This window comes from Protopterus annectens, chromosome 7.part0 (genome assembly GCF_019279795.1).
Source record: "Protopterus annectens isolate FY-2018-M chromosome 7.part0, PAN1.0, whole genome shotgun sequence".
Classification (NCBI taxonomy): Eukaryota; Metazoa; Chordata; order Ceratodontiformes; family Protopteridae; genus Protopterus; species Protopterus annectens.
Window position 1 is genome coordinate 312,569,282 of NC_056739.1, and position 12,374 is coordinate 312,581,655.

Sequence of the window (12,374 nt, forward strand, 5' to 3'; positions counted from 1 at the left end):
GGTGTCTGCTCAGGATGTGCATATAAGTAATTATTACTCTGAGCTAAATCTTTGTATAAACCAGGTAAATCCATTTAGCCAGAAGTTGGTTACTGCATCTGGGCCTGGGGTCTACCAAATTGATAAATGGTTTATTTCTTAATTTTGATTCAATTTTAAAGACTTACTGTATCATGTTTCATATGCTTTATATTCAGCATATTTGTTATGTTCAACAGGGTATTCATAAATACTACTACAAAATGTGCTCCTCTCTTCTTTTTCTGTGGTGTTTCTATTCCTTTTGCTTTGTTTCCCACTTTTCTATAAAATCTGTTTGGATCATCCATAAATTGCTTATTTTGTACTTTTCCTTTATATTTATCAACATATATTCTAAGGTTTTCCACTGTGTTGATATTTTAGTTTATTATTAGCAATGTTGTGCGATAAATCTTGGTCTGTTTTTGATACTGTGTTGCTTTTATCACATGTATCTTTCCAAGGGGTCTATATTAGTTCATCGAACCCTAACCATGGAATGTTCATTTCAGAGAATGATCACATTGAAAAAAATTGAAACAGGGATGCTAAGCATTTGGCCAAAACAACACCAGAACAGACACCACAGTATGTAAAACCCACCAATGTGGGAAGCTGAGCCCCACCCCCTTATGGTATATACCAACTCTGAGATCACACTGCAGTGAGGAAAAGGACAAATTTGTACTGCTGGTCAGTTGCTTCCTTTCCCTATGTAAATTTTTTCCCGGATATAAATGTTTACTGAAGTGAGCATTTGATGGTTAGGATTCGAGGAAGAAAGGGATGCTAGGTTGAACCTTTGATGAATTAGTATTTTCTAAGTATTCTTGATGATTGGTTTCCTTTTCTATATGCTTCTAACAGTGATACTTCTTGTCTTAATTGCTGTATAGTTTTCTCTCTTCAAAGATTATTCTGTTTTTCTGGTAATTTCTTTTAACAGTCTTGATTACTGTGTTCATCTGTTTTAACCATCGTCTAATTTTTGGATGTTCTTTACTTTCCATCCTAAATCCATCAATCCCATGTTGAGTCACATTTATCTCCCATAGTGACACCATGACCAGCTGCAACCATCCACAGAGTTTACTGTACAAGTACAGAATAGAAATAGATTGCCAGGCCTTTCTTCAGTATCTCTTTCATTCACAAACCTGTGGACACTTTAGAGTTGCTGAGACATGTCATGTATGTCTTTGGGATGTGGGAAGGAAAAAGAGCATCCAGAAAAGCCATGGGAACACAAGGATATGCAGATGCCACGTACAATCCATTCCAGCTGAGAACAAAATGGAGAACCCCTTACGTTGAAGTGATATTTCTACTTATTGCACCATTTTGCCTTCCTTTTCTACCTCAGAAAAGCCTGATTGGAGGATGCCATATTTTAGTTTTCAGCTAAAGGTTGTTTTAGCCATTCACTTTGAACATGAGTTATCTAAATTGCTGCTTAATTTAAGAATTTTTGGTGTGATTTGTACATTTTAATCAGTGACTCCTTTGATTTGTGTTTTATTTGCCATCTTCCAAACATAATTACATGGACCCTTTTGTTCATATGCAAAAAACAAGCTACATTTATATGTAAAACTGGATGGGAGATAGGAAATTTACCTCCGGGATCACGTCTGTCACCCTGTTAGACAGGGATCCAGGGAAGTAAATATTGTGGGAAGAAATAGCCAGGGAATTGTTATGGCTAGGCTTGTACAGGCCCTAGGGGACGATAGCCTAGTACCAACCTATGAACCTATGCACCTGTAAAAAAAAAAAAAAAAAAAAAAAAAAAAGTGAAAATGCTTTAACTAATGCATTCTCCTTCATATGCTGTGCTTGACAGTTAGGTGCGTCAAGTTTCCTGAGCCGCTTGTTGACTCATCAAACAAGCTAACCTGTTTGTGCACAGTAACTGATATCCCAGAGGCTCTCCAAGTCTTTGGCCCATGTGAAGGAAAAGAAGACTGAGCTATTAAAAGCTTGTGTATATTTCCTTGTGGCGGAAATTTCAAATGTAATGGGCAATAGAGTAAGAACCAGGGTGACTGTTTCCTTGCTATCCAAAGTGGTGTGCAATGTATTAGCTGTGTATTATAAACATGTTGCACACAGTGAGAAACACACAAGTCATGCTTTTTGTATGTGGCAGTGTAGGGTCAATTTGTACAGAAGGAAATACTTCTGTGAGGAGGAAAAGCTATGTTTACGGGGTAGCTGTCCTTTAAGAATACCTACTCACTTGCTTCCTGACGCACACCAGTGAGCATTGCAGCTCTGTTGTACACTGCTCTTTCTATTTGGCTAGAACCCCACATCTATGATTCAGAAAGGGCCCATTTTTTGAGGACTGTAGGTACTGTCACTGAGCTTTCTTTGCAGGATATCTCACATGAAGTTTGTATCAATAGTATACACCTTGCTGTTCTGGCAAAACTGAAGATATCATTCACTTTCTTTGTACTGTTCTGTATTCTCAGTTTAGAGCTTGAGCCTTGAGTGCAGTGAGGGTCTCAGTGAATGAGGTTAAGTACCAGATGTTTGATCCCTTTAGCATTTGATGTGCCCAGGGGTGTCCTTAATAAGTTTGCCAGTTTATTGTGTGTGAAGCTGCTGATCACATGACAGTACTGCTCAAGAAGAGTGAGTACATAGCATCATGTTTTAAGGAGTCCTTGCCTCGAATGCTGTCCTGTCCTCCATTTTCAATCACTTCCTTTTCTTGCATTCCAATCACCTTAAGGCAAAATGGCAAGAATTTGGTGTGAGCAATGCAATCTGTATTTAGACACACACACACACACTGCTGATGGAGGATGACTCACAGTCTCTGCAGTTCGAATGTTACTGCTAGCTGTTTGTCCACCCTTCCTTTGCTCTGCCCTGTCCCATTTGATGATTTTGACTAGTACTAGTGCCCCTGACAATACATTCCAGTTCCTTAGATACCTGCCACCTGCTCATTGAAGTAGTATTTTCTTAACTGTGTCTTGACACTACCTTCCATCTGCACTCTATGCAGTTTTCCATATTCTTTCTATTTAGTTCTACCCTTTCCACTTGCTCCCAAATTATTTGTTGTCCAGTCATAGCCTCCCTTTTTTTTCTTTTTGTTTTCTAATGTATACATGCCTAGCTTTGTGTGTCCCCTCAAACTTCAGGCATACTGCCCCCTTCACCATTCCAGAACTGTGTAGTCTCAAGAACTGTGCACAGTACAGTAAATGTGGCCTTTTCAGTGTATAGTACAATTTATAAATAAAGCATTTATTGAATCCACTTTCTGAAATCAGGGTATTACTTGCACAACCACCCTTTCATGTTGCATGGCATGATTCATCATCATGGTGTTTATTTCCTCACATTGTCTTTTTTTCTGTACTAACTAGTTGTCTAACAAGAATTCATGTTCTAAAAGTGTGGTCCTACTCTGTTGCATAGCCTTGTATTTTTTTTTCCATTAAGTCTCAGATGCCACCTTTTTTTCCACAATGCACATAACTGCAGGTTTACCTGGAGACCATTTTCCCTTATCTGTCAGTGTCTCCTCAAGCTTGATACCATCAGCATATAGTTTGATTTTGTTTTATAACTGTTGTGGTACTGGATGCAAGTATGGATGGTCATTGAATTAGTCACTGTTGCAGTACTAATCCTTGGGACTTTCTGCCTGCCGGAGACCTAGTGGACAGCCAGACAGAGATTTCTGTGATTTTCCACTTCAGGCCTGGCAGACTGCCTCCCATCTTGATGTCAGGACTTTGTTGGTATAAGAGGGAAATTGGCAGGCACGGTCTTCGGCTTGATCTTGCCATTTTTTTGCAGAACTCAATATACACTAATGTTGCATCATCATTCTGGTGGTTCAGCCTTCTTCTAGAAATCAGACAAAGGCCCTGTTGGTGAAAACTTTCTTTTCTGTTGTATTTTACTAAAGCACCTTCTTTTGTGACAGTCTATTTGTCTCCTACTCGTAGTAAAGTTTCAGTGGGACATAGATCCTGTAAGTTCTAATCTGTAATCACTCAGCCTTGTTTTGGTCCCCTCTCTATTCGTTAGCACATTGTAGTGATGGAAAAGTGGATGACACCAACACCAGTGTGTTATATTCCCTGTACTTTTATAACTGACTGAGTAGTAGTCTGCTAAAGTGGAGATATAGTAGTCCCAGAAGTATGGCCTCCTCAGTCTACTCCAGTCCACCCTTAGCCTTTTCAGTAAGTTGTACTACACTGAAACTTGTTTGTTAGCTTATTGTAATAGAACCAAACTCTACAGCCTACAGCCCAACTGTTGGAAACGGCCTGGATGATCTCTTCATTGATTATTGTTCAAGGTTTGATCCCCTCAGCCTCCATTTTGCTTACTATGCCACTCTGTGCAGTCAGTTAATCAGACAATGCTCCTGTGTCTGACAGGTTTTTAGCAGATTTGCCATTTAATACATAAAATAAAAATATGACTCATAAGCCAGTGGAATGGGGTAATAAAGTTGGTAGTTGCATTACGTGTGTTCTTTTCTGTAGCAAAGAAAATATGGGACATTCATGTTGGATACTGCTGAATTATTTAAAATAAGGAGTCAAAATTTTTTCTGCCTGGAACTGATGGTCACTGTCATTAAATACCTGTTTGGTAGGCTACACATTCAGTCTTGGAGAAAGTTTTGCCCATTGCCTTAAAATCTAAATGCCCAACCAGCATACTAAAGTATTACAGTGCAGTTGTGTGTTAGTATATCAGGTCATTCATGCCAACATTGGGACAGTTCATTGGCGATGTACTTCCACAGGAAGTGAGCAGCATGCATCAGCAGTGTGAGACATCATATTTAGAATGCCATTTAGAACATTGTCACCTGTTTTCTGGTAAATTAGCACAGCCATTTGTACATCCAAATAGATGTTCTCAGCCAAGTTAAACAACTTTGTAGCTGGTTACTACAACAAGAGATGGCTGCCCAGTGGTTGCTTTTCAGAGCACTATCTGGGATGATCTAGGAGATAATCTGAATACTGCACGGCCCTGGTTTTAGGTATACCCTTCTCCTTTCCCTAATCATAATGGTTATATTCTGCTAAGATTTGTAAAAAAAAGGATTGGTTACGTCATTTCTGAGGTACAAGTATTGTCAAGCCCCAAAACAGTCTTGAATGGTGGCTGCCTTTCTTTCTGGACTTAAGCCTCAATGCTTTATTTTCTGGCTGAAGCAGACTAAAGCTGAGAATTTATAGCAGTTTTATTAATTTCATTGAGGTTGGTTATTAAGAACTGATGTCTTAGTATAACTTACTCATAAATGCTCTATTTGGAGCCAGGGCATATTGCTAGGCCCTTTATCCTTTACAGTGTCTAGCATGTTGCAAAGCAGTTGGTTGCTGTGTGTCATGACTTTAGATGACACTTCAGATAAACTTAGAAATCACTTTTGAATATCCACATGCTGATAAGAATACAAGTGTGGTTTATTTCCTACTATATTACCCTTACCAACTTTGAGATTAGCTACTGGTTGCAACAGTGTTCTGGAGAAGCCTTTCAAAACTGGCATGGAAGGAGTGCTGTCTTTATGGTTCTTAAGACTAAATATTAGTCAAGGAGCTTGGAGTGCTTTCACTGGTCTTTGGTGAGCACCTGGCTTTCTTTGAGTCCAAAGTTTCGTTGCTGCTCCTCTGTATTTATATTCCCATGCATTATTGCACATATCAGAATACTGAACTTCAGCTCCAAAGTTTGATATTGATGCCATCTTTTCTCATTCCTTCTGCTTCTCTTGTGTCGCTCTTTATGCATTGTTTTGTACACAAGACTTTACATGTAATCCTTTTTAATTTCTCCAAGACTTTTGGGTTTTTAATAACATGACCGGAATGGACTCCATTCCTAAGTCAAAGTATGACTAAAGTTTATTAAATTAATATTGTTTTAATCTTTGATGTTAGCCAGAAGTGTTCTTTGCAGCACCCGCAATGTGCCCAAAACTGACTCCTGCAATTCAAATGTATATATTTATGTATGACTGTAAAAAAAATTTTTTGTAAGACACATTTTTCCTACTATTGTTGGAACTGTCTGGGTATCCTTCTTGCACATTACCCTTGTTTCTACTTGCAAATCGTGGTATTTTATGACTTTGTGTCTCTCTGTACGTAAGACATTGTAGTCACTGGGTGTAGAAATTTCAATGATTGATTTTGTCTTCTTTTCATGGAGTACTATATCTAGTTTTCTCACATCTATTTTTTTTTTTTGAATTGTTGGTAATGGGTGATCCCATGTGATGTAGACTTCATCATTTTCTGTGATGCTTTGTGGCTCATGTTTCCAATGCTTCTCGGCTACTTCTATGTAATGTTTGCACAATCCCCAGTGCAACAGTCTTCCCACATTACTTCTTCTGCTGTTAGTATATTGCAAGCTGCAACAAGATGTGACTTTTTCCAGTTGTGTTTTACAAAACCTACATTTGTCTGTTTCTTCCACATGTTCAATGGACTTCTTAAACCAGCGTGTACTTAGTCCAACATCTTGGGCCACTAATATTAACCTTTCGTCTCTTGGCTTAGATTTACCTTTCCTTAACCATTCTTGCATTCAGTCCTGATCAACATGAGGTTTTCCAAGAGTTTTCTGTATTTGCAACTCTATTTATGCAGTTTCCACATTTCTTGCCTTCTCATCTGATCCTTCACATTATATGCTTTCTTTTGTTTTTTTGACACATTCAGTTGCTGCCTGATTTTTATCTACTTCTGGTTTGATTTCAATTCCTACTTGACACCAATATGCTTCTGCTGAACTAACCAGGGAAGTCATTTTATACTTGTTCTCCTCATGTTTTAATCTTGAAGTCAGCAGATATGTATGCAGTCCTACAATTGCAGATCTATACATGTAATCCATTTCAAGGAGGCCCATAGCTCCCTCAGAATGGGGAATATGTAGTATTGGTATACACTGATTTTTATAAATCATTTGGTGAGCATGAAGCATTCTTCTTTTATTCCTGTCCAACAGATCCAACACCTTTTGGGGCCAGTCCATCACTCCAAAACTGTAAGTTAGGACAGGAAGAGCAAATTGGTTTATAACTTGGACTTTATCAGATGTCAGCACTCTTTCCAGTATTAATTTTAGCCTCCTAAAATGTTCCTTACTAAGTTTTATTCTCATTTGTTCATGTTTGATCCTTCATCAGTTCCCAAATATTTATGCACTCTCTCTTGCTCGAGTTCTTTTATATGACATTCCTGTCCCAGGCTGCTGATTTCTTGGTGCTGCAGCTTTCCTGCTTTAAAGGTCGCTTTTGCACATTTATCAAGATCAAATGACATTCTTATATCATCTGAAAAAGTTTTGACTACTTGCAGTTGTGCTTTCAGTTTCTCATCTGATGGACTATGCCGTTTTACATCATCCACAATCCATAATCTCAGTTTCTGTTTCTTTAACTTCTGCATTACTAATCCTCTTTGTTTTCTTATTTTTCGTATTGTAAAATTTTCCGTATCCAGATGCCTTTGCCTGTATTTCTCTTCAAATGTCTTTGGTGCTGATCTTTTTGTATTGATTAGTTTTGCTTTCTCGTTTACATAAATATTGTACTATATTAAATCTCTTTCCCATGTCAATATTTCTTCAGATGTCTCCTGCTCTTCCTGTTTTTCCTCACTTAGGGGACTTGCCATTCATCATGCTGTGATATAACCTGTGTAAGACTTTCTACAGTAAATCCTTCACTTTGCAGATATTCCACAATCTCAGCTTCTATATTTTTTAACTTCTTATTCTTTTTTATCTTCTATTCTACATTCCCTCTTTGTGGTCTTATTTTTTGTATTGTGAAATTTTCTATATCTGGATGCCTTTGCCTGTATTTCTCTTCAAATATCTTTGGGGCTGCTTTTTTTTTTTGTATTGAGTTGGCTTCCCCTTTACATAAATATTGCACCATATCAGATCTCCGTTTTTTTCCCCATGTCCAGATTTTCTTTTTCATACCTTTCAAAAATCTGTAGATTTTGTTCTTTGTTTTCACACTTCCTCAGTCGCTTCTTTTTCCAACCTGCCCATGGTTTCATGGTCTATGTAATGTTTTTTTATAAATCTGTTGTATTAATGAACACAGTTTTTTATTTGAAGCTTCTCACAGTTTTTCTTGTGCAAGTATTTTTCTTTTCTCTAATGTCTCTTAATCATTTTGTATATATTGTGTCTGGAAATTCTGAGCTTCTTGCATAATAATAATACATAATTTCTTTCTTATACTCAGTAGTCCACCCTGTCATCTTTATGGCTCTTCTTTGGCCTATCAGTTTTTGTGGACAGCTATTTCCTTCTGCAACAGGGGACCATCCTCCTCCTGGGCTTGGCCTAGTCCCATTGTAGGAATGTTTCTGCATCTTGAGGGACTCTACAACATAATTTTTTCCAGTCCTGGTGCAAGTGCACCTACCAGGATTGGGCATTTTTTTATCCTGGGTCTTGTGTACCTGGCTATCTTTTTTTATTTTTTAACCTACTTCTGTCCATGATATATGCTATATAAAATACAGTGTAGTTATCAGTGTCATCTTGGTGAGATTTTGTGAAAGAGGGTTCACCTCGTGAAGGTACTCACCAAGACTCTAGGATGAATTCAATTGCAGCAGTACTTATCTCCTTTGTTTACTGATTTTTCATCTCTTCATTTGGACCCTCTCTTCATTCATGATAAAGCAGACAGAGACCAATCTTTGTTCTGAAATCTGTAGTTAACCCATTAATAACCATTCCTGCTACTGATTGAGCTTTACCTTTGAGAATCCCGTAGGTGAACCACTGCGTAATCTAAACTCCAATACAGGATACTGTCCTATTTAACTTGCTTAATCTTGTGTACATTTATTTAGTTTGTCATCTCCTGGTACTCTTCACGTTTGTCTTGTCGTGCCATAGGCAGATTCATCAGTGGTACCACCAGTGTAAAGCACTTGTTAATGCAGCTAGTACGAGGAAATTGTGTCCCTTCCCCCATTGATTAATATAACTGACTGCCCAAATTGCTTGTTCTAGTTATACTGTTATGCAGATAAATACATGCCTGATACCAGGTAATGCCTTTGTTTTCCCATTTTAATAATCTGGTGAGTTAGTGACCTAAGTGACAAAGTGAGCAGTGTTTTTTTTGTTTTAAATGGAGCAGAGAATGCATTGGCAAAGGGAAACTTCTGTTGTTTGCCCTCTGCACCTAATGTAGCCTCATTAGATACTAGATGTGACTAGATGACTCTAGATCAATTGCATCCTGCTGTCAGTGTTCACGGATCACACACATCCATATTTTATAGTTCCTTGGGTACTTGATTAATGCATTCTGTCTGAGCCTAAGGTGGTCCTAATCAGTTTCCTAATCTGATTTGTCCCATTTGCTGCTATAAATGTAATCTGTGGGCTAACAACTGATCATAGCACCTGATCACGGTAGGTAACTGTGCAGACTTTTAATGAGCCGTTAGAAGCTGCTAGCTGAGTTTTCAGAGTACCATAGTTAGCAACCTTTAACAAAAACAAGTACTTAAAAATAATAAAAGGAAGGTTAGTTTTTACATATCAGATATTGTTAATTGTAGACTGTGCATGCCCATCTTAATTCATTTTCATTTGTTGTATTCCATTTAATCTCTAATTTGCAGAGAACTGTTCCTACTCCTTGGCAAATGAGAAAAAATGATGTAAAAGCAAAAAGGTCTCCGATGAATGAAGGTGGCCACTGTAGAACATAAGAAAACGTTTTTGTCTCTGTCTTTGTTCATACCTTTGTTTCATATTTCTGATGAGCACTGATATTCTGTTTACTTTTTCCTCTTTTAGGTCAGAAAACAGAATGTTCAGTTGCCAGGTAGGTGCAGACAAGACAATGAGGTATGTGGGAAGATTGTTACTGTTATTAATTTTTAGTTTGTTTTTGATTTATCTATATTAAACATGTGACATTTATTTACAGAACTATTCTAAAAGTGCAAAGTAACGACTTGCTGACTTGCTCTTTGTTGTACAGTAGACAGGTGGAGGCTGTCTGAATGAACCCTGGTAGTAATATGACCGGTGTTCCACGTAAATTTGCAGCTATATTACCCTGTTATCTCTCTAGTAAATTGCAGGTAATATTTATTTACATTCAGCTTTAATAATTCTACTCTATGATCTGAAGTGGAGTAATATGCTTGTACATCAGATTTTCAGCCTTCCTGGAAGTATCAGGAGTCAGCCTGAGGTTAACAGTAACCCCTAATTTTTCCAGTTAGTAGTATCGCAGCTTCGTGATCGATCACATTTATTTTACTGGCATATTTTTTGCACTTAGTTTCTTGCTATGTTGCATTCTCTAGTGTAGTAAATCTAATACATTATTTATATTCAGTATGCTGTTAGAACACGTATTTTGTCAAAATTTGAATGCTTCAGTTCTGTTGCTTTTATAATTTACCTTTCTTTTTCTTGGTGGGAAAGAGTGCACTGCTTTTTTCAGCATTTCCTTCTGTTTGTACTATTGTTTTCTCTGTAAGGATTTAACTACCAGTTGCCTACCTGGATATCTCTCTGCTTATCCTAGCCCCAGCAGTAGTGATCCCTTGGAAGAGAAATTATGCTTCTCCTGTGATCTGCTTGCATTAATGGCCTTCTGACTGGAGTCATAAAGGCTACAGTGTGTGGAATTGTTCTAGCTTTTGTTATTTAGGGAGGGGTGATAGAGGGAGTACATCTTCATGTAGCTAGTACTTTTAACATCCCATTCGTAAGTAAAACAAATGGTGGCACATGTGGAACACATCTCCTCGCTGCACAGCAGAGCATGTCAGACACTCTGGTTTTGACACACGATTCTAACATCATGCTTCATGCCATCGTAACCAGTCATAATGTAAGGTACTCTATTAAGGGTTATGTCCACCGTTTGTCATTTGTATGCCAAAAATACTCGGGCCTTTCTTGTAAGATCTGTCAATTGGTTATTCAGTCTTGTTCTTAAGACCATCAGTATAGGAGGCAAGATTAGTGATGTGTTGTTCAGAAAATACTGTAAGACAGTTATTCTTATACAAACAGTGTGCATGTGTGCACTCGCGTGTGTGCTCGTATGTATAGGCAAACTGAACCTTTAACACATTTATAAAAACAAGCACTCAATTGATTAACATACAAAAACAGTTTGCATCCTTAATCCAATACTAAGTACCATGGACGTGCCGCTGTCAGAAGTATGCAGAAAATTTGGCTCCCTATTACCCTGTCACATATGCAGGTTGTCAAATACGTCTTTGTTGAACTACAAAGCGCAAAAAGCCAAAATAGCGAAGCGGCTTTTCAACTAATTCTTTCCCTGGGAAAGAATTCACTTGGCTGCTTTCGCTACTTTGCCATTTTTGGCACTGTAATGCGATGTCGGAGTTGGTATATTTATGTAGGGGGGGTGTGGGGGGCACAGCCCCCCGCATTATGAAAAGTTTTACAGTTTGTTTTTTTTTTGTTTTGGAACAGTGAATTTTTTTCCCTTGGGGAAAAAATCGCTGTTCTGAGGTTTCGCCGTTGTAAGCTTTCGCTTACATGGGGTCGATTGTGTCGTTCGCTCTCCTGAGTGTGCGATATAATGTAGACCCAAAAATTTCATATATTAAATTCTATGCCGACAACACCTTGCCACATGCAGCACTTTATTTACAGTACTTCTGACAAACTGTTCATAAATAAAAAAAAACTGAAGATGCAGATGTGGAATTTTGTTGATTTCTCCTGCAAATAGGGTGATATATTTCATGCAACAAAAAAGAAATATTGTAAAATTATCAAAGAAAAACGTATACTGGTTAAAATGGGTATATTACATTGAGCTGGCACCTTGAGTTATATGAACTCTTAAAAGGTTATAATTCAAATAACCAAGAAGGGCTATATATACAGCGCAAAGTTAGTACTTGCGCAGTTGTTACAAAACAATTTAGAAAACAAATCAGTCAGCTGAAATCAATTTTTAAAGGAACACCTTCCGTGATAATTCTGTGTTAAGCCCCAAAGGTTGTAAAGTTCTAAACTGGAGGATATGCATAACCCCAATTTATCCAGCCTTGACACAAACTATTTTTCTATATAACCAGATTTAAAACTGATTTGTCTCATGACAAAGTACATAAGCATGGAGTTGCTCCTTCCATGCGGTTTCCATAAATGGTCCAATAACAGGCTTAGAAACTAGTGAATTCCCATTGGTTGCACAATATTCCAAAGTGGTTTATTAATGTACAGGGTAAGCCTGGATAAAAACAAGATTGCTAACTTATGTCAGTGAATCCTTTAGGCATCATTGCATGTATATCTTT

At 37.8% G+C, this 12,374-nt stretch overlaps 1 protein-coding gene across 5 annotated transcripts in view; it reads left to right on the top strand.

The window, feature by feature from the left end:
• The window catches only part of SRGAP2 (SLIT-ROBO Rho GTPase activating protein 2), a 1,651,541-nt gene that overhangs the window by 1,268,321 nt on the left and 370,846 nt on the right, over nucleotides 1-12,374 (top strand). For all 5 annotated transcript variants that reach the window (XM_044076850.1, XM_044076847.1, XM_044076851.1 and 2 more), the window contains one exon: nucleotides 9,871-9,898. In XM_044076850.1, coding sequence (XP_043932785.1) covers nucleotides 9,871-9,898 — 28 coding nt within the window. The remainder of the gene's footprint in view (nucleotides 1-9,870; nucleotides 9,899-12,374) is intronic.